The sequence below is a fragment of the Podarcis bocagei genome, assembly GCF_964188305.1.
Source record: "Podarcis bocagei genome assembly, chromosome: 1".
NCBI classification, from domain to species: Eukaryota; Metazoa; Chordata; class Lepidosauria; order Squamata; family Lacertidae; genus Podarcis; species Podarcis bocagei.
The window spans coordinates 15,573,923-15,595,688 of NC_138125.1; the positions used below are offsets into that span (position 1 = coordinate 15,573,923).

The following is a 21,766-nucleotide window of genomic DNA, read 5'->3' on the forward strand; positions in this document are numbered from 1 at the left end:
GTGAGGGGTGAGGAAAGCCTTGCTACTTCCCTATAAATATATATTTCCAGCATTGCATGAATTTTTGTATTTATTATGAAAGACCAAAGGAACTCCCTTAACTTGTTTTTCTCACTCTGCTGAGATGTGTTATTCTGGTTGGCAGTGGCGTAGCGTGGGTTGTCAGCACCCGGGGCAAGACAAGTAATTTGCGCCCCCTAACCCGTGGATTTGCGCCCCCTAACCCTAACCCCCAGATGTTGCACCCGGTGCGGCCGGCCCCCCTGCACCCCCCACGCTACGCCACTGCTGGTTGGTTTTTTTTATGTCTGTGGTCCCATGGCTTGAAAAGCAGAATTCGTATTGGACTGGATTCAATATTATCAAATTAATGAGTATTTTTCTAAAAGGATCTATTAAAAGGTTTTATAGATTGAAGTTCTGACTTTGAAAAGACTCTAAGGAACAGAAAAACCGGTTTCAGAAATGTATAAATTGTTATTAGAATGGGAGATGAAAGATGAAATGGTTAAATCAGTGATGATACAATGGGCTAAAAGTTCTTGGACATAATATAGAAATGAACTCTTGGGAAAAGCTGTGGAAAGCTGATCTGAAATCTACTGGAGAACTGCATTGCACAATTTGTAGAAGTGCAAATTTTGAAGCATGGCTATGTTTCATTTTTTGTATTGTTTCAGAAAGCACAAATGAGGTATTTAAATAGGGACTAACTCGCCAAACCAGTGATGTTTGGTGATTCCCCTCTGCCCTTTCTGACTTAACTTAGTGGCAGCCCTAGCAGTTTCCATTTTAAACAGAAACCAGCCTCCAAGGCATTGTGGGATATTAAAATGGAAGCTCCTTGAGGCAGACATGTTTTCTAAGGTGAAGGCTCAGCAGTGGGGCTGGGCTAGGGCAAAAGATGTGAATGCTGATGTTGTTGTTGTTATTATTATTTAAAGAGAAGAATAATACTTTATTTAGAATTCAGCAATAACAAAGGAAAAAAACCACAGTAATTGTTACATCAATTCATTACAATTCACCAATTTTAATATATAAATAGTAATAGAAAAATTACACAACATCACTTTTGACTTACTAAAGTTTTCATGTTACACTTTTATCTCTTTATCTCCTTCTTAAAGCATCAAAAAGAGAAAGACCAAGAAAGGAAGCACAAAAAAAGAAAAGAGAAAAGGAAGAAGAAAAAGGGGAGGGGAAGGGGGGGAGGAAAAAAGAAAGGAGGGGGGAAACAAAAACAAAACAAAACAAATACATTTGAATGCTGATGTTATTAGGCCTGCTTTACATTCGCTCTGAGGTGAGAGGTAAGATTCGTATCACTTGACTGGACTATTCAGAAAAACTGGCTGAACTTCCTCTTCTGAAAAGTATGGTATCAGGAGGAAAATCAAGTGATGGGAAGGTCTGTTGTGGTGTTTGACATGTGACAGCTGGTCGCCAACAGATCTTCTTTGTTTTCTTTTGGGGATTTGTCAGGGTCATATTAATTCTATTCACGTGTCGGGTGCGGCCATGGTTTCTTGGGAGCGGGGCTATGCTTTTAGTCGAGTTCCCCATATCGTGTCTCCTCCTTTAAGTAATTAATTAAATTTGTACTCCCTTCATCCATATATCTCAGGGCAGTTCACAGCATAAAAAATACAAGATAAAAGCACAAACTACAGAATAAAAACATGAACAAGACCAAAACAAACCAATACCCCCCGCCTCTCTCAAACACATTTAAATAGATACAGGAAGTTAGTTTTCACCAGACTCCGAAAGGTGTATAATGAAGGTGCCAGGTAAACTTCCCTGGGGAGAGTATTCCATGGATCAAATCTGAGAGATGGGTAAGGTCACCCATCTTTCAGTCACCTGACATGATTGATGGGCATATTTGAAGGCACTCCCGTTTTTCTAAAAACCCTTCTAAAATTAAGAATTATCGGTTGGGCGCTGGGAATGTGCTTTTCTCTAGCAAAGGAGTAATAGGAAGCTCAGTTTAACCTCCCAGTTGTGCCTTTGAAACCACACCCACCTGCCCCAAATAGGGCATCAGGTGTAGGGTAGGCAGCTGTGGTTTGCAGGGAATGATCTGGTGTGCTAAGCTGGGACCCCTGCAGGGAAGAAGTTGACTTGTGGGCTGGAGGTTTCCCACACCTGAGAGAGGACAGGCAAACACCTCTATAAATACAGTAAGGAGAGAAGACCTTCTCATTATTAAATTGGAGAGAGACTATAGCTCAGAAGTAGTCTTCTTCTTCTTCTTCTTTGGAGATCACTTGTAGCTGAGTAAGATTGTCTTCCACGAACACAGTCTTCACAGTGAGTCTGTGACTGTGGAGGCCAATTCTGGATCCATATGTCCTTCCGCAGTGAGGACATTGGTTTCTGGGCAGGGTTTGCCAAACGTGCTTTCCTCTTAGCACGTTTCACCCTTTCATCCTGAGTTTGAGCATCTTCAAAGTCCATGACACCTTTGGTAAAGGCTGTTCTCCAATTGGAGAGCTCACAGGCCAGTGTTTTCCAGTTGTCAGTGTTTCTACTGCATTTTTTTTAGATTTGCCTTGAGAGATTCTTTAGACCTCTTTTGTTGACCACTAGCATTACGCTTTCCATTTTTAAGTAGTGTCCATTTTTAGCAAGTATATAATCTTCTGAGACTCATCCTAGGCATCTTCTGCTAAAAGGATCATTAAGGAGCAAGATGTGGAGAGCCGCAGAGAGATTGACAAATGGCCTGACTCTGTTCAAGTGCTTGTATGTTCATAAATACATGGAAACAGGCATAGCTCAACATTTCATTTCTGCAGATTTTAAAAAAAGCACTGGGTGGTTCTAGGGGCTTCTATTTCAGCAAAGAGCGTCCTGAATCCCAACTCTTCTGACGGCTGCTTCATGTGGTCAGCTATCGCTCGCCTCTTATTTCGACTCAATCCTCGAAGAGCAAGAACAGCGACAACGTGCTCCTTTCTGCAAAATGCAATGAAGGTGAATTCTCCAAGAAACAAATGGGGGAAATATGCATGTAAAACAAAAGCAAAACGAGGCAATAAAAAGATCAGCTCCCATCATTCATTGGCAAACATTGACACCCAAATGATCATAGAGGCCTGGAGTTTCTAAAATGCTGTTGTCATCCAATAAGCTGTAATCTGGTCAATTGTAGGTAAAAGACCATAAGGGCTTAAATTACAAAGTCATTTCCCCATGTCTGGGGTGGTGGGGTGGGAGGGGAGAGAATTCTGCAAAGTCCTTTCTTGTAGAAAGTGGCTAAGTTGGGGAGTTTCCACTTTAACACCCCCACAATGCACCTGGAGAAATGTTACATGGAGGGAGGCATTGTGGGAAATTAAAATGGCAGCTTCTAGCTGCCCAGTGCTGATTCAGAGTGCTATAGCCCGTTTTTGCCACCTGGCCCACTGACATAGGAGAGTCTTGTGGGGGGGGGGGCATTTAGCCAAGGTGGAGAGTGACTCTGAATGTCCTAATCTACCTAGGATTGCCATACCTTAGAAATCACCTATATCTGTGTGATGTTATATTATCAGTTAGTGGTTGTGCTGCCTGTTCTAGGAATTCAGTTGCTTCCATTATGTTCGGCTTGTATATTTGCAAAGAAACAGATATTATAAAGACACCATATGCCAGTCTTCACCAACCAGGTGCTCTCCAAATGTTTTGGATAGCAACTCCTACCACTCCCAGCCAACATGGCCATTTTGGATTACAAGAACCACCAGCTGTGCTGACTGGGGCTGAAGTTAGTTTTAGCTCCCGGCATTAGGAGGGTGGCAGGTTGGCGGAGACGGAACTACATCTACCGTATTCCTTTCAGTGCTTGAAGTTTCTCATTTTTCCAGTCTTAAATTTACCTTTCCACAACAATTAGTGATTGTTTTGTGTGTCTTTTTAAAAAGAACCTTGTGAAAATCCACCAGCATTTTCGTGCGAATTTCCCACCAATATTACCATATTTTTCCGTCTATAGGATGCCCTCATGTATAAGATGCCCCCTGTTTTGGGGGACTTGGATTTAAGAAAATGGGGGGAGATGGCCCCGTGTATTTTTGACATTATTTTTAGGGGGGAAACCTAGTCTTATACATGGAAAAATACAGTAACTCATTTTTGTATATTATGCATTTTTATGCATACTTTACACTCGTTTACACTTTATTGCAATGTGTTACTTGGCTGGAGAACAGCACTGGATATTTAAGAGAAATGCTGATTTTTGAAGGATGTCTGTGCTTTGGTTCGATTATCGTATTTGGTTCTCATATGTGTTCTGCTTCAAACTTAACTGAGTTTTACCCCTACCCCATCCTCTGCAGAAATCTTTCTTATCATGAGGAAGCAGACCCTGTAAAGAGGAACGGCCCTGGAACTTCCCAGTGCATACAGAAAGGAGGCACGTCTTCTCTGGCAAATAGTTGTTTGCGCTTTTTTATGGCAATGGTTATTTCATTGTTGTTGCAATAATAGCCAATTAGGGTTGGCAGCTGTGCTAAGTTTCTGTTAAAAAAAAGCTGGTTAGGAATGTTTATTTAAACATCTTTTTTTTTTAAAAAAAGTAAAATTAGTGTCTCCTTCTGCTGTAGATTGAGGAAAGAGGAACATGGAATAAGAGAAAATGGGAAGAATTCGATGCCACACACTTCTGATTGTTTGTTTTGTGGGGAGGAGATGCAGTCAACCCTCCTGCCCAAGCAGAAGTCCTTACACAGTGCTCCCAGTGATAGGATTCATTAGTTGAATCCTAGCCAATTCTCTTTAACCCTCCCTGTAAACAAGCAAAGCTGGCTGGCAATGACTTGGTGCAGCCTCTTCTCCGGGGCCGGCCCTATCATTAGGCAAAGTGGTGTGGCTGCCTAGGGGAAGATTATGATAGCTGTCATGAAAGGGCAGCAAATGGTTAGTAATTTTAATTTCTTATTGTTTCGCTGCCAGAGAGGTGGAGAGGTAGTTGGGGCAGTTTTTGCCTTAAGCGCAAACACAACTTGACCAGTTGTGGGTACAATATGACTTTAAGTGTGGGTTTTTTTGGGGTGGGGCCAGTCATTTAATTGTCTCAGGCACCAAGATATTTGGCCAACTCTGATCATCTTGCTTGCCTCTTCTCCCAAAAAATGCCCACATGGTGTTATAGAAGGGATAAGATGGGCTCACCCTGTACAGAATGCACTGAAGGGGCCTCCAACCGCACCTGATAAATTTAAAGCAAAATTCAGGGGGAAATGAAAGAAAGCAACAGAATAGAATGGGTTGCTGGTTTTGACCTTTAAAGCCCTATGCGGCCTAGGACCCTCGTACCTATGGGACTGCCTCTCCTGGTATGCCCAGCAGAGGGTCCATAAATAACAACACTTTGGAGGTCCCAAGCCTCAAGGAGGTTAGATTGGTTTCAACTAGGGCCAGGGCCTTTTCAGCATTGGCCCCGACATGGTGGAATGCTCTGTCACAAGAGAGTAGGGCCCTATGGGATTTGACATCTTTCCGCAGGGCTTGCAAGACAGAGCTGTTCCTCCTAGCCTTCGGCTTAGACTCACTCTGACCTCTTATATGGGATTTAGTATATAATTTTTCCCTTGGCTTTTTTGCTGGCCCATGTAGGACCAGCATGGATAGCTGGCTTGGGTGAATAACTAGTGTTTCCTCCCTTTATGGTCTTAATTTATGGGCTACTACTAAAATGAGGCTGCATTTTAAGCTGTATTTTAAGCCGTATTTTAATTAACTGTTTGTTGTTGTTGTTTCTTTTCTCTATTATGTTTTATTGTAATTAATATTTGGTTTTAGCTGCCCTGAGCCCGGCCCTGGCTGGGGAGGGCAGGGTATAAACAAAAATTTATTTATTTATTTATTTATTTACACTTAGCATAAACCTGCTGAAATTGAAGGACCTAAGTTGGCGATGGTCTTTAATTTCAGAGGGTCTACTCTGAGTAAAGGAAGGGTCGTAGGTGGCGCTGTGGGTTAAATAATAGAGCCTAGCACTTGCCGATCAGAAGGTCAGCAGTTCGAATCCCCACGACGGGGTAAGTTCCCGTTGCTCGGTCCCTGCTCCTGCCAACCTAGCAGTTTGAAAGCACGTCAAAGTGCAAGTAGATAAATAGGTACCACTCCAGCGGGAGGTAAACGGCGTTTCCGTGCACTGTTCTGGTTTGCCAGAAGCGGCTTAGTCATGCTGGCCACATGACCCAGAAGCTGTCTGCAGACAAACGCTGGCTCCGTCAGCCTATAGAGCGAGATAAGCGCGCAACCCCAGAGTCGTCTGCAACTGGACCTAATGGTCAGGGGTCCCTTTACCTTTACTCTGAGTTAAATATATCTGAAAACAAAACAATGAATCAAAGCAGCAATGTGCCCCCACAAAGAAGGAAATGGGGGAGCATCTATAAGGCCCAAGGACGGGCGAGTCTGCCAGTTTAGGTCTCTCTCAGTTTCTCATTGTCCCAATTTGAGAGAACCCAAAACTGGCAGGTTCGCCCATCCCTAATTGCAATAAAACTGAAAAAGCGGGAGTGCCCCCCCCCCCGATTCAGCTACTAATATGGCAGTGGGGTGGGGGGATGTAACATACATATGATCGCTCCCTAGGAGTCACTTTGCACTCTACTTTGCACCCACAAGCAGCACAGAAAACCTCCACCTAGAGAACGAGAGAGATCGTAATAATCAAACCTGCGAATTACAGCTATTCGGAATGGGTTGGCATACCTGATGTCTGGATAATCCTGGTATAAACAGTTAATGTGGTCCTTGATTCTGGGTTTTTCTTCCTCGCCAATTATTCTAGCAATGTATTCTATGGCAGGAGCAAGCCAGTCAGAAGTTGAACCCTGGAAATATGTTAGAATACCTGGTTATTCCCCCACCACCAAATGACCCGCAGTTAAGATGGAAGCATTCAGGTTTCGAAAAAGCAATGTATCTCTGATAACATTTTGTCACCCAAAGGTTCGATCACACTCCTAGCTGGTCTCCTACTACTCATGTATTTAAATACTTTTTATTGTTGTTGGTCTTTATCTTTTTAGCAGTGTACTCCTCAATTTGGTTTTTTTCCATCATCTTTTATAGTCTGCTTGCATTTATTTTGCCAAAGTTTGTGTCCCTTTTTGTTCTCCACATTTCAACAAGACTTACATTTTCTAAAGGAGGGTTTCCCAAACTTTGGGCTCCACCTGTTTTTGGACTACAACTCCCATCATCCCTAGCTAGCAGGACCAGTGGTCAGGGGTGTTGGGAATTGTAGTCCAAAAACAGCTGGAGACCCAAGTTTAGGATATCCTGTTCTAAAGGAAGATGTCTTGCCTCTAATAACCTTTTTTTGACTCTTACCACACGGACATCCTCTTGGCCTTGATCAGGCATAGGCAAACTCTGGCCCTCCAGATGTTTGGGACTACAATTTCCATCACCCCCGACCACTGGTCCTGATAGCTATGGATGATGGGGATTGTAGTCTGAAACATCTGGAGGGCCAGAGTTTGCCTATGCCTGGTCTTGATGGTACTTTTCTTGATCTGCAAGAGCTTCTAATATTGTGGTTCTGAACAATTCCAGATGTTTTGGGCTGTAAATCCCAACAGTCCTGTATTCCTAAACACCTGGTTGGAAAAGGCTGATGTAGTCAGAGCTGATGGAACTCCACTTAAGACAGCTTCTAATGTTCTAACTTTAACCCTACTACTCTTAAAATGAATCTTGTTAACACATTTTAGGAAAGAAACAACTTTAAAGGTTACAGATCTTGAGGTTTCGTTGGCTCACTTGCATTTAAATAACCTCAGGTACTTTCACATCAATCCACTGCTACGATGTACTGTATTTTTCACTCTATAAGACGCACCAGACCACAAGACGCACCTAGTTTTTGGAGGAGGAAAACAAGAAAAAAAATATTCTGAATCTCAGAAGCCAGAACAGCAGGAGGGATTGCTGCGCAGTGAAAGCAGCAATCCCTCCTGCTGTTCTGGCTTCTGGGATAGCTGTGCTGCCCGCATTCGCTCCATAAGATGCACACACATTTCCCCTTACTTTTTAGGAGGGAAAAAGTGAGTCTTATAGAGCAAAAATTACGGTAGATACAAATGGCAGAAATTCCTTACCAGATGCTGCATTGTGTTGTTAATAGCTGTGGCATCCTGAGACATTATTTTGCTGACCTCGTCTCGTTTCGTTTTCCTCATTCTGCCTCTTGGCTTGAGAGTTTGCGTGATGTACTCTTTGACCACATCCTTGTGAACCTCGTTGAGAAAATCCTGGGTACAACAAGAACGATAAAAATAACAACCCAATAGTGGGTTGGCCAATGCACAAGAGCACAGCAAGGGGCTTATTGCCATGCCAATCAACAAGGACTGGGAAAGATTCAGAGAACCCAAAAGAAACCCGTTGGATGAGTTTTTCAGTGCACAGCCACCTGTAAGATCAAGTTTTATTCGTGTCACTGCAAAGTATTGCAATGGTTACCTTTAGGCTTATTAATTCTGTCTGTTGCATCCCACTAATAATGTCCCTAATCAATTTACAACCAAAGCAAAACAAAAATAATACACAACAATACAAAGCAAAACAACAATACTAAAATTGCAAAATAAAATAATAATAATAATAATAATTTTCCTTAACATTTTTATTGAAAGGTCAAAAAAGTACATAATTAGATGTGCACTAAACATGGTGAGAGGTAAATAAGAGAGAGAAAAAGAAAAAGAGAAACATCATCATCATCATCATCATCATCATCATCATCATCTACTCTCTCTCCACCCTCAGGTCCTAGGTTTGCAACAATTAAACCTAATGTTAAAAACAGTTAAAAACAACTTACTATCACTAAAATAAGTTGGGTCATTATATATTTGGGTATATATGGGTATATATATTTGTTGCTTATTACATTTTTGAAATCTGTTGTTATCCTATGGACGTAAGAAATAGATTTTGTCAGGCTTCAGCCCAGTCCTCAGGGTCTCTATAAATGAAATCTAACTGGATGCCCCTCCAAATGCATTGGACTACAACTCCCATCATCCCTGACCACTTGCTATTCTGACTGGGGCTGATGGGAGTTGTAGTCCGGAAACATCTGGAGGGGCACAGGATGTTCACCCTGGGACTACAACATCCACGAGGCCCAGCCAGTATGAGGGCTGACAATAGTTCAAAACATCTCTATATACGCTATGCCATGTGTACATTGAGTGAAAGACAGGTTAGGAATGTTTTTGTTTTAATTACTTGTGTTTTTATCTTGTATTTTATTCTGTTAATTGTGATGAATATAAATTTAATAAACAAACTTTTTTTTAAAAAATCATTACTGAATTATTAATTATTACTATTACTCTTACTATTACCTTGCAGATGGGTTCCTTTAGATGCTTTAGATGTTCCGAAGACTCCTCAATGATGGACAATATTTTTATGATGAACGAATCGAAAGTTCCGCCACTTACGACCCAGGCCTGGCTTAGAATTTTCTTGAACATTGGCTGGTAAAACACACACACACACACACACACACACACACACACACACACACGTCAGTCATGGGTATTACTAAAGCATCTCTTTTGATTCTAAGGTGTGGCCTACTCAAGTCCTTATGGCCCAGAGCCTACCCAGGGGTTTGGATGGTACTCAGAAGAGTTTTGGGACATCCCCCACCCCTTTGAGTGGCGCATATGCCTCTCATCTCAGGTCCCCTCACAAACTGCATGGGAAAGCCTCCTTCATTTCAAAAGCATTTTGCCATTTGCCACGAGGGGAGTGCAGTTTGAGAAACGTGAAATGAATATGGCAATCCTTGGCCTGCCTAACCCAGAAGAAACTCTTGCAGAGGTGGGGGACCTACGGACCTCCAGATGTTGTTGGACATCAACTTCCATCAGCGCCATTTGGTATGGCCAAATTCCTCCAGTGGCAGACACCAGGCTCTCAAATTTCAGTGGTGCCCTGCGCAATGCTAAAATCCGGCGCCCCCGCCTCTCGGGCTCTGTTCTACTTCATTGCTCTGGTGCCCTCTGCAGCATGGTGCCTAAGATGGCCACACTGATCATGCCACCCTAAAAGCACCTCTGGTTCCTTACAGCTGGCCTTAAAGGATTGGAGCCTAAGGTTGTTCTGTGGCTCCTTGGGTTCTCATTCTTCAAAATCTTGATCATGGTCCTTTGGTCTTTTCCCATAGCTTTTAAACCAGCTTTAAGTACTTGGCACATGATTCCACAAATATTTCAGACAAGCCCTCCTGTTTCTGTGTTGATGTTTTGCTGATATGCAAGTGCATGTAAGAATAACCTGGTTAAAACACCATTGATCTATCTGCTAACACTTCTTTCCTAGGTGGGCATGAAAACAAAACTACTGGAATCTACTGGGAAACATTTTAAACTTTGCCAGGAACTATGCATGCAAAGTTTGGGAAATAAATATAGCCCCTCACAATGGATGTCTGGGCATGGAGACTTTAACATACGATTCTGAGGACCATGTCCACACACTATAAAAGCTCAGGATGCCCAAGAAATGTGGGAAGATCATTTGGGGGACATGTTCTTGCAACTGTCTATTGCAGGGGTGGGGAACCAGTGACCTTCCACAAGCTGTTCAATTCCCATCATCCCATACTCTGACCATTGGTCATGCTGGCTGGTGCTGATGGGAGCTGGAGCATAGCATCCTCTGGAGGACCACAACAGCCCCATCCCTGCCCTACTGGAATAGAACTAAACCCAAAGATAAGGCAGTATGTATTGGCTATTAAGTTTCACGGTAGGAGAATAGTTTATTTTCTATGTCAGTGTAAAAATCTAATTATCATTCCTACTTTAAAAAGAGATTGTTGACAGCCAGGTAAACAGTTTCCCAGGTTTTTGATACCCGGAACTTTTCCCCACCCTAGATTCAAAGTGCAGGACCACGTTACTCTTAGGTGCAAAACGATGCATATGTTATAATCAGCTTCCAGGAAAAAACATGAGTCGATATCCAGGGGAAGGGCTTCAGCTCAGTGGTGGAGCTGAAGAACTAGGATTTATGAATCCCTTGAAGGCAGTGCATGAACAGAAGCACATTTGGGTAGGAATTACAGTCACACCTCAGGTTACAGACACTTCAGGTTGCGTTTTTTCGGGTTACGGATCGCCGGAACCCAGAAGTACCGGAACGGGTTACTTCTGGGTTTTGGGAGTCGCGCATGCGCAGAAGTGCTAAATCACGCTTTGTGCATGCACAGAAGCGCCGAATTGCAACCTGTGAGTGTGCAGACGTGCCGCTGTGGGTTGCAAATGTGCATCCTAAAAGGATCACGTTTGCAACCTGAGCGTCCACTGTATTTGGAGCCGACGGCGAGGGGTGCTTCACCCTTTCCCATCTTTGCCCTCAGAATTCTCTTGTTTGAAACTGTGCAGCGGGGAGGACAGTTTCAAGTGGAGATGCGGTGGGGGAAGGGTTAAGCACTTTCCTCCTTGCTCCCTTTCTCCTCTGCCTGGTTATCCTCCAAAGGTGTTCCCAATAAACCCCTGTGTGTGCCATATGTAGTTAGGGTCTGGTCCCTGTGCCTTGGCTGCGTGTCAGTGCAGTGCTTCAAATCTAGGGTGTGATGCAAGATCTTAGAGACAGTTCAGGCGTGTGGGAGGAGGAAAACAGGAAGCGCTGCAGATCGCTTTGGTAATTGTCAAGGGTGGCCTGTGTGCATTTACGGTAGATGCTCCACTTAATTAAGGGATTATGGGCAGTTGGAATGCCTCCATGAGTTCTGGGCTTCTTCAGATCCCTAAACTGTATTCCCCTAGATAAATATAAGCCTTTTCCACCAGCTGGCAACTGTATTAAAGAGGCAGGAACCAATTAAAATGTAAATCAGAGGGAAAGTAAAGTGGGATAGAGGAGCGGGTCAACGAGCTGTGCTAAATCACTTTGAGCAGCTTTTCTTGGTGCTCTGCCCAGGAGCCTCTGCTTTTAAAAAAAGTAGCACAAGTCTATTTCTGTTGCAAAGACAAGGAGGTGCTGATGCATACGGAATGAACGAGCATCATCTGGTCCATGTTTTAGAGATGCTCTGGGGTAGAAAAAGCATGCCTTGAATTATTGTATTTTTTTGGATCCACATTGGCCAGGAAAGTAATCGCAGCATCTCAGGACAAAATCCTCCTGTGCTGTTGTCGGTCTCTGATGCTATGGTAACGTCCGCAGTATACAGTGGTACCTCAGGTTACATACGCTTCAGGTTACATACGCTTCATAGAATCATAGAATCATAGAGTTGGAAGAGACCACAAGGGCCATCGAGTCCAACCCCCTGCCAAGCAGGAAACACCATCAGAGCACTCCTGACATATGGTTGTCAAGCCTCTGCTTAAAGACCTCCAAAGTAGGAGACTCCACCACACTCCTTGGCAGCAAATTCCACTGTCGAACAGCTCTTACTGTCAGAAAGTTCTTCCTAATGTTTAGGTGGAATCTTCTTTCTTGTAGTTTGAATCCATTGCTCCGTGTCCGCTTCTCTTGAGCAGCAGAAAACAACCTTTCTCCCTCCTCTATGTGACATCCTTTTATATATTTGAACATGGCTATCATATCACCCCTTAACCTCCTCTTCTCCAGGCTAAACATGCCCAGCTCCCTTAGCCGTTCCTCATAAGGCATCGTTTCCAGGCCTTTGACCATTTTGGTTGCCCTCCTCTGGACACGTTCCAGTTTGTCAGTGTCCTTCTTGAACTGTGGTGCCCAGAACTGGACACAGTACTCCAGGTGAGGTCTGACCAGAGCAGAATACAGTGGCACTATTACTTCCCTTGATCTAGATGCTATACTCCTATTGATGCAGCCCAGAATTGCATTGGCTTTTTTAGCTGCCGCGTCACACTGTTGGCTCATGTCAAGTTTGTGGTCAACCAAGACTCCTAGATCCTTTTCACATGTACTGCTCTCAAGCCAGGTGTCCCCCATCTTGTATTTGTGCCTCTCATTTTTTTTGCCCAAGTGCAATACTTTACATTTCTCCCTGTTAAAATTCATCTTGTTTGTTTTGGCCCAGTTCTCTAATCTGTCAAGGTCGTTTTGAAGTGTGATCCTGTCCTCTGGGGTGTTAGCCACCCCTCCCAGTTTGGTGTCATCTGCAAATTTGATCAGGATGCCCTTGAGTCCATCATCCAAGTCGTTGATAAAGATGTTGAATAAGACCGGGCCCAAGACAGAACCCTGTGGCACCCCACTAGTCACTCTTCTCCAGGATGAAGAGGAACCATTGATGAGCACTCTTTGGGATCGGTCAGTCAGCCAGTTACAAATCCACTGAGTGGTAGCATAGTCAAGACCGCATTTTACCAGTTTCTTTACAAGAATATCATGGGGCACCTTGTCAAATGCCTTGCTGAAATCAAGGTAGGCTACATCCACTGCATTCCCTTCATCTACCAGGCTTGTAATTCTGTCAAAAATTAGGTTACATACTTCAGGTTACATACACTTCAGGTTACACACTCCGCTAATGCAGAAATAGTGCTTCAGGTTAAGAACTTTGCTTCAGGATAAGAACAGAAATTGTGCTCCGGCGGCGTGGCAGCAGCAGCAGTAGGAGGCTCCATTAACTAAAGTGGTGCTTCAGCTTAAGAACAGTTTCAGGTTAAATACAGACCTCTGGAACGAATTAAGTACTTAACCTGAGGTACCACTGTATGTTTAAAGCCTCTGTCCTGGAAATGTGAAAAATCCCTGCAGCAGTAGGGCTCTGTTTACATCCACAAATCTCAACAGTCAGGGCTTCACCCAAAGAATCCTGGGAAATGGAGTTTCTTAAGGGTGCTGGGAGTTGTTAAGAGACCCCTCCACCCTGCCAGAGCTACATTTAGAACTCATGCACATTCCCCACCTTGCCTGAGGTGGCTGAGGGACTGGGGGAATGTCCACAGGACATAGGGAGCTGCCTTACAGCAAGCCAGACTAAATATTGTCTACACTAACTCACTCCACTGTTGCAAACAGGCAACATTCTCATCCTTGCCTGGAGATAACGGGGATTCAATTTTGGACGTTTTGAATGGAAAGAGGAGACTGAGAGAAGATAGGATGGCCATCTTCAAATATCCGAAGGGCTCTTGTGACAAGATGGAGAGAGCTTGTTTTCTCCTGTTCTGGAGGGTAGGAGTCGACCTTGACAGATTAGAGAACTGGGCAAAAACAAACAAGATGAATTTTAACAGGGAGAAATGTAAAGTATTGCACTTGGGCAAAAAAAATGAGAGGCACAAATACAAGATGGGTGACACCTGGCTTGAGAGCAGTACATGTGAAAAGGATCTAGGAGTCTTGGTTGACCACAAACTTGACATGAGCCAACAGTGTGACGCGGCAGCTAAAAAAGCCAATGCAATTCTGGGCTGCATCAATAGGAGTATAGCATCTAGATCAAGGGAAGTAATAGTGCCACTGTATTCTGCTCTGGTCAGACCTCACCTGGAGTACTGTGTCCAGTTCTGGGCACCACAGTTCAAGAAGGACACTGACAAACTGGAACGTGTCCAGAGGAGGGCAACCAAAATGGTCAAAGGCCTGGAAACGATGCCTTATGAGAAACGGCTAAGGGAGCTGGGCATGTTTAGCCTGGAGAAGAGGAGGTTAAGGGGTGATATGATAGCCATGTTCAAATATATAAAAGGATGTCACATAGAGGAGGGAGAAAGGTTGTTTTCTGCTGCTCCAGAGAAGCGGACACGGAGCAATGGATCCAAACTACAAGAAAGAAGATTCCACCTAAACATTAGGAAGAACTTCCTGACAGTAAGAGCTGTTCGACAGTGGAATTTGCTGCCAAGGAGTGTGGTGGAGTCTCCTACTTTGGAGGTCTTTAAGCAGAGGCTTGACAACCATATGTCAGGAGTGCTCTGATGGTGTTTCCTGCTTGGCAGGGGGTTGGACTCGATGGCCCTTGTGGTCTCTTCCAACTCTATGATTCTATGATTCAATGGCTTCAAGTTACAAGAAAGGAGATTCCGACTAAACATCAGGAAGAACTTTCTGACAGTAAGTGATGTTCAACAGTGGAACAGTCTCCCTCGGAAGGTGCTGGACTCTCCTTCCTTGGAGGTTTTTAAGCAGAGGTTGGATGGCCATCTGTCGTGGATGCTATAGCTGAGATTCCTGTATTGCCTGGGGTTGGACTAGATGACCCCTGGGCTCCCTTCCAACTCCACAGTTCTGTGATTCTATGAAAGCAGGTGATCGGCCACTGACCAGTGGTACTTTATTGTCTGCCACTGCCACTGACTGTTAGCTATGCTGGCACACCAGCCCCTGTGCAGACGGCAAGAGCAGCTTGTAAGTGAGGATGATGTCTGCCTTTCACAATAATTCTGCCTTGCAAGGGGCTTTACAGTTGCAAAAAACATCGCTGTTGTTGTTGACTCGCGACGGGACGAGGAAAAGTGAGGCCAGAAGGCTGGTGCCGCAGCAGTTTAGGCTGCTAAACACGCCCCCTCGCAGGCACCTGGTTGGGTGCCTGCCCGTGGGCGTGGGCGCCAGCCAGGTGAGTGGGAGGCAGGGGGCTAATGCCCCCTGCTTGAGGCGGAGTCCGGCTCCCGACCACAACCACTCCCCTCTCTTGCAGGAGGAGAGTCTTTGCAAAAAACATCGCTGTTGTTTGCAACCTTGGCTTTGCTCGAAAGTGAAAGCAGCGATGGTGAGAAATTAAGTTATCCGACTTCTTAGAATTGCTCCCATTCCTACCACATGAAAGAAGATGTGGTTTGGGTTGTTCCAAGGACATGTGCAAGGCTGTCAGTTAAACTGCTCGGAAGATATACTCCCCCATCCGCTTTTCGAAGAGGCCTGACCTCATTCAAAGAAGCCTGATTCATAATAAAATAAAATTTCATCAGTTCATAACGGCAATTCAATGACGGTAAGTCCCTTTTCTCATTTCAGAATCCTGGGAGCAGCGGTCTCCTCGCTACAGAGCTATGATTCAAAGAACCCTTAACAAATCGCAGTTTCCAGGGTTCTCTGGGGGAAGCATGGTGTGTCAATCTGCCCATGCACACACCCTGGCTCAGTGATGGCATCTCACGGAGGAAATCAACAAGAACTGCTGCGGCTTGGAATCTCAGCAGCTGGGTTCTAGCGCAGTCTTCTTGAACTGCAAATAGTCCTCTTACCTGTGTTTCCAGCTTTAATTTATTTAAAAAGCATTTCCTATATCTCAGCATCAGACCAGCTAGGGTCTTCTCCAGTTCTTCGCAGTTGATGTGAAAAGTCGTTTGCAAGTTCATCCTGCAGTGAAAAGGCCAACAAGTCAATGTTCATTAAGGTGTAATTTACAAAGCCAATGCTCCTTTATCTCTTAAAGAGCAACCCCCTTTCTCTGATTACAACAGGCATGAAGCATTAAAGGTAAAGGGTAAAGGGACCCCTGACCGTTAGGTCCAGTCGTGGCCGACTCTGGGGTTGCGGCGCTCAACTCGCTTTATTGGCCGAGGGAGCCGACGTACAGCTTCTGGGTCATGTGGCCAGCATGACTAAGCTGCTTCTGGCGAACCAGAGCAGCGCACGGAAATGGCGTTTACCTTCCTGCCAGAGCAGTACCTATTTATCTACTTGCACTTTTGACGTGCTTTTGAACTGCTAGGTTGGCAGGAGCAGGGACCGAGCAACAGGAGCTCACCCTGTTGCGGGGATTCAAACCGCCAACCTCCTGATCGGCAAGCCCCAGGCTCTGTGGTTTAGACCACAGCACCACCCGCATTACTTGCTATTTAGTGTACAGCAAACAGTCTAGGAACCCACAGCTAAATAATTTCACTCCGATTTCTGACGAAGATCAAAGAAGGCCAAATAGAACGATGTTGAAATTTAAGGTTTTCTTTCGGCCGCTTATTTTCCCACTGGTTATCCTGATTAAACGCCTCGCTCTTTTAACAACTTCAAAATAAATGGCATTTCCCAAAGATCCAAATTGATTTTTGCCAGCCTCTGTCTTAATTAGAAGCCTTAATTTCCCATCGCTAGGAAGAGAAGCGAAGGTGAAATTAAAAGCCTGAAATTAAATTGCATGCTAGATGGCAACTTGCCAGCTTGATCGCTGAATACCAGTAAGAATGAACTCAAAGTAATGATAAAGAGAAGAATCAAACGAGGAGTCGTGCACCAATTAAAGGTTTTGGCTTTGAACCGATTAATCAGTTAACAAATTGATTACATTTTAATACATCTGTGTATTTTTAGATCCTATATAGAAGTCTTTTCACCAAATGTGCTGGCTGGGCTTTTCAAATTTCTACCCCACCTTTCTTCCAAGATGGATTCCCCCTCCCTCCAGGTCAGGAACTGGGGTGTGCAGAGATATCCCTTGAGGAGTTCCACAAAGCCTGTCTTTCTATATTTCTTGCAAATGTGAAATATACTCGGAGTCCAGTGTGGATTTCATGCTCTTTATTCAGCTCATAGTAGTGAGGAATGCAAGTCCTCCCAAAGTGTCTGCTTTATATACCTTATAACAATGGGCCCCACGTGGCTAATTGTTTTAGGACCAATCAGACTGCTGCATTTTGGATCCTATTCAGCTCAGTACATAACACCGACACTCTAAGTGTCCCTATTTTCCAGGGACGTCCCTGATTTAGAGAAGCCATCCTGGTTTCTGATTTGATCCTGGAATGCCCCACTTTTAATAAATAATAATAATAATAATAATAATAATAATAATAATAATAATAATAATAATAATAATAATAATAAAAATTTATTGTCATTGCCCCCTCTCGAGGACAACGAGGATATCCCTCTTTTCATTGGAGAAATGTTGGAGGGTATGGAATGATCCGACCCCCGAGCTGTCTGAAGGCAATCCTGTATAGGGAAGGTTTTTGTTTGTTTTTTTAAAAAAATGTTTAATATTTTATTATGTTTTTACATATGTTGGAAGCTGCCCAGAGTGGCTGGGGCAACCCAGTAAGATGTGTGGGGTATAAATAGTAAAATGATTATTATGGAATGGGACGTCTCGATTTTCATGGGAGAAATGTTGGAGGGTATGAGAATGCCTAGCTCCGCATCCCCCTTTGCCAGTTGGCTTAGGAGCGGGTCTGTGTTTTGCTTCCTGAGAAGAAGAAGAAGAAGAAGAAGAAGAAGAAGAAGAAGAAGAAGAAGAAGAAGAAGAGGAGGAGTTTGGATTTGATATCCCGCTTTATCACTACCCTAAGGAGTCTCAAAGCGGCTAACATTCTCCTTTCCCTTCCTTCCCCACAACAAACACTCTGTGAGGTGAGTGGGGCTGAGAGACTTCAGAGAAGTGTGACTGGCCCAAGGTCACCCAGCAGCTGCAGGTGGGGGAGCAGAGATGCGAACCCGGTTCCCCAGATTACGAGTCTATCGCTCTTAACCACTACACCACACTGGCTCTCCACACTGAGCAAGTGATATGCTTCTGGAATTCCCCCCATGCCATCAGCCACAGGGTGGGATCCGTCAGGAAATCCCAGGATGGTGACACTGTTCACCTGCTGGCTGAAAGGAGGAAAAACTGGTGCTGCATGAGATATTTGTGCTCTGGGGTCCATCAAGCAGCGGATGGATTCAAGAAAGTGATTGAGATGGGGGCGTACTGTGCTTAAGATGTGTAACACAGCATCCCATCTGATATCTTATCCCCAACCATTCCTAAAAGAAATGCCTCCGGCCTTTTAGGGAAGGTATATCTAAACATTTTTTAAAAAGTTCGTTGTATATACTGTCCCAAAATGCCTTTGTTTTTTTTACACAGCCACATGTGGTAAAAATTGCCATCCTTATCTAAACAATTCCAGCATCTTTCACTTCAAATCCTGTACATTTTTGCCAACTTGGTTGGCATGAGATAACACTGATACATCACCTTCCTGATGTTTTCCTTTAATACAGTGCATGCCGTAAATTTTATGCCCTTGTTCCAGAGTTTAGACCATGCCTCAAACTGGATGTTGTGACCCACATCTATTGCCCATTTCGTCATTACCACTTTGATTTCCTCATCTGTATTTAATTGTAGATAATTGTAGACCCTGGTTAATAATTTGGCCTTTCCTTCTATTAATATTAATTCTATGTTTGATTTACTCTTATTAAAGCCATGTTTTGTTTTATCTTTGCTAAAAATATCATTCATCTGGTGATATTGAAATCAGTCCGTCAATTTGTCTCTAATCTAATCAAGAAAGTGATTGAGAAGGTGGTGTACTGTGGTTAAGATGTGTAACACCGGGAGAATCCGAGACCAGAAAGAAGAGGAATACCAAGAAGACTGGAAGAAATTTAAAGACTATTTGAATAAATATTGTAATATTAAAGATATGTAACCACTTGAAAGAACTAATCAGGCCTAGGATTAAATTAGATTTAAATATATAAATAAGAAAACGTACTGTAAGAAAAGTTAGGAAATTGGAATATGACTGTAATATTGGTTTATGAAATAATGATATTGGAAACTGCTACATTTAATTATGAGGAAATTCAGATGGAAGAGATTAGAGGAAGTCAAGCAATACATTTATGAAAATGGATTTTAATTAACTAATTGAATTATTTTTCCTTTTTATGTACTTTTTATTTTTATTTTTTTCCTTTTTGTTACGTTTATCTATGAAAATTAATAAATATTATTGTAAAAAAGAAACAAACATGTGTAACACAGCACACAATCTAGGAACTGGTGAACCTGGTGCCTGGAAACAGCATGCCGGCTCTAGAGCAGGGCGCTGGGAACCTGTGGCTCTTCAGAGCTTGGGATGACTTATACAGGGCTGTCTTAAGCATATCTGGCGCTGTGGTGCAAAGCTCCCTCCAGCGCCCCCCCCCATTTCCTAGAGTTTTGTAGGGAGGACGGTGCTGCCGGCAGGGCTGGAGGAGGCGGACGGCGGCTAGAGGGTGGCTCCTCCGGTGGGGAGGAGGTGGAGGCTGGGCACAGTGCCTCCCAGCTCAGCTGGCTGCTTCGTGCCGCGGTGGCCACGGCAGACGAAGGCTCCGGGCGCGGTTCTGCTTCAGTGCGGCATGGCGGAGGCGGGCGAGGGTGGCAAGCTGATGCCGGGAGGTGCTGCGTCCAGCCTCCGCCTCTTCCCTGGCGCCCTCCAGAACTTGGCGCCACTAGCCTCTATGGGTAAGATGCTCCTGCCCTTACCCTGCCTGAATCCATGGAGAGCCACTGCTGGCCAGTGTAGACAGTACTGAGCTACATGGACCAATGGCCCAAATGGGTGTAAAACAGCTTTCTACGTTTTGAATCGTAGCTTAATGCAAACATGGGGTGGAGCGGATTTGTGGCTGCCAAGACCATATAACACTGGTCCTGAAAGACTTACATTGGCTCCCAGTACGTTCCAAGCACAATTCAAAGTGTTGGTGCTGACCTTTAAAGCCCTAAACAGCCATGGCCCAGTATACCTGAAGGAGTGTCTCCACCCCCATTGTTCAGCCACTGAGGTCCAGCGGCGAGGGCCTTCTTGGTAGTGGCGCCTGCCCTGTGGAATGCCCTTCCACCAGATGTCAAGGAAAGGAACAACTACCTAGCTTTTAGAAGACATCTGAAGGCAACCTTGTATCAGAAATTTTCTTAATGTCTAATGCTTTTATGTGCTGTAAGCCGCCCACAGTGGCTGGGGAAACCCTGCCAGATGGGAGGGTATAAATAATAATAATTATTAGCATTATTGGGGATCCAAGTGTTAAACCATGAGAAGAGGAGGAGTTTGGATTTGATATCCTGCTTTATCACTACCGTAAGGAGTCTCCAAGCTGCTAACAATCTCCTTTTCCTTCCTCCCCCACAACAAACACACTGTGAGGTGAGTGGGGCTGAGAGACTTCAGAGAAGTGTGACTAGCCCAAGGTCACCCAGCAGCCACATGTGGAGGAGCAGAGATGCGAACCTGGTTCACCAGATTACGAGTCTACCACTCTTAACCACTACACCACACTGGCTCTATGAGGAAGGATTCAAATTCCTGGTGAGGCGATAGCCTAGGTTTGTGCGCCATTAATGCAACAAAGGAAATGGATCTGTGCCAGATGATGAAGGGGTGGGGCTCCTCCCTCGGCCGGCTGGTTATTAGAAAGAGAAAAGGCCAGAATGGGGAGTTGAGTGACATGAGCTAGAAGGGGGAAAGCAACAGGCTGGGAAGGCAGAGAGTGAGAGCGACGCTTGATTTCAGTTTGAATCCAAGGCTGCAGCTATGGGGGAAGCAAAGTTGTCTTGGGGTGTTAATGCTGTCAGCATCTTTATCGTAGGCTCAGGTTGCATATACGTGTAAATAAACTGTATATCATAAAGACACCAAAGTCTCTGCTGTAGCTCATTCCAAAGGAAACCCAAACTAGGAATGAAGGAGTGAAATTCATTCGCTTCACATTTTAACGCAAACCTACCTAATTCATACTTTCCAACGCAATACACAAATAGGAACACACTTATCCTATAAATCTGCACTTCTCTGAATTTTGCATACAGCAGCAACAACAACAAAAAGTATGCACAAACATGTCTACATATTGGAGGAAATTGTTTGCAGTAATGTGTATACTAGTTGATAATGTGTGATCATGGCCACTGGTCCCATCACCTCCTGGCAAACAGAAGGGGAAGAAATGGAGGCAGTGAGAGATTTTGCTTTCTTGGGACCCTTTGATCACGGCAGATGGTGACAGCAGCCACGAAATTAAAAGACGCCTGCTTCTTGGGAGAAAAGCAATGACAAACCTAGACAGCATCTTAAAAAGCAGAGATGTCACCTTGCCA

General features: G+C 44.1%; 1 protein-coding gene across 2 annotated transcripts in view; it reads right to left on the minus strand.

The window, feature by feature from the left end:
• Window positions 1–1,539: 1,539 nt before the first annotated feature.
• EXOC3L4 (exocyst complex component 3 like 4) overlaps window positions 1,540–21,766 on the minus strand; it is a 40,942-nt gene continuing 20,715 nt past the window's right edge. For both annotated transcript variants that reach the window (XM_081191623.1, XM_081191622.1), the window contains exons 8-12: window positions 16,158–16,272; window positions 9,363–9,497; window positions 8,109–8,261; window positions 6,715–6,836; window positions 1,540–2,964 (exon numbers count right to left, since the gene is read on the minus strand). In XM_081191623.1, the coding sequence (XP_081047749.1) occupies window positions 2,808–2,964; window positions 6,715–6,836; window positions 8,109–8,261; window positions 9,363–9,497; window positions 16,158–16,272 (682 nt within the window). In that variant the 3' untranslated portion in view covers window positions 1,540–2,807. The remainder of the gene's footprint in view (window positions 2,965–6,714; window positions 6,837–8,108; window positions 8,262–9,362; window positions 9,498–16,157; window positions 16,273–21,766) is intronic.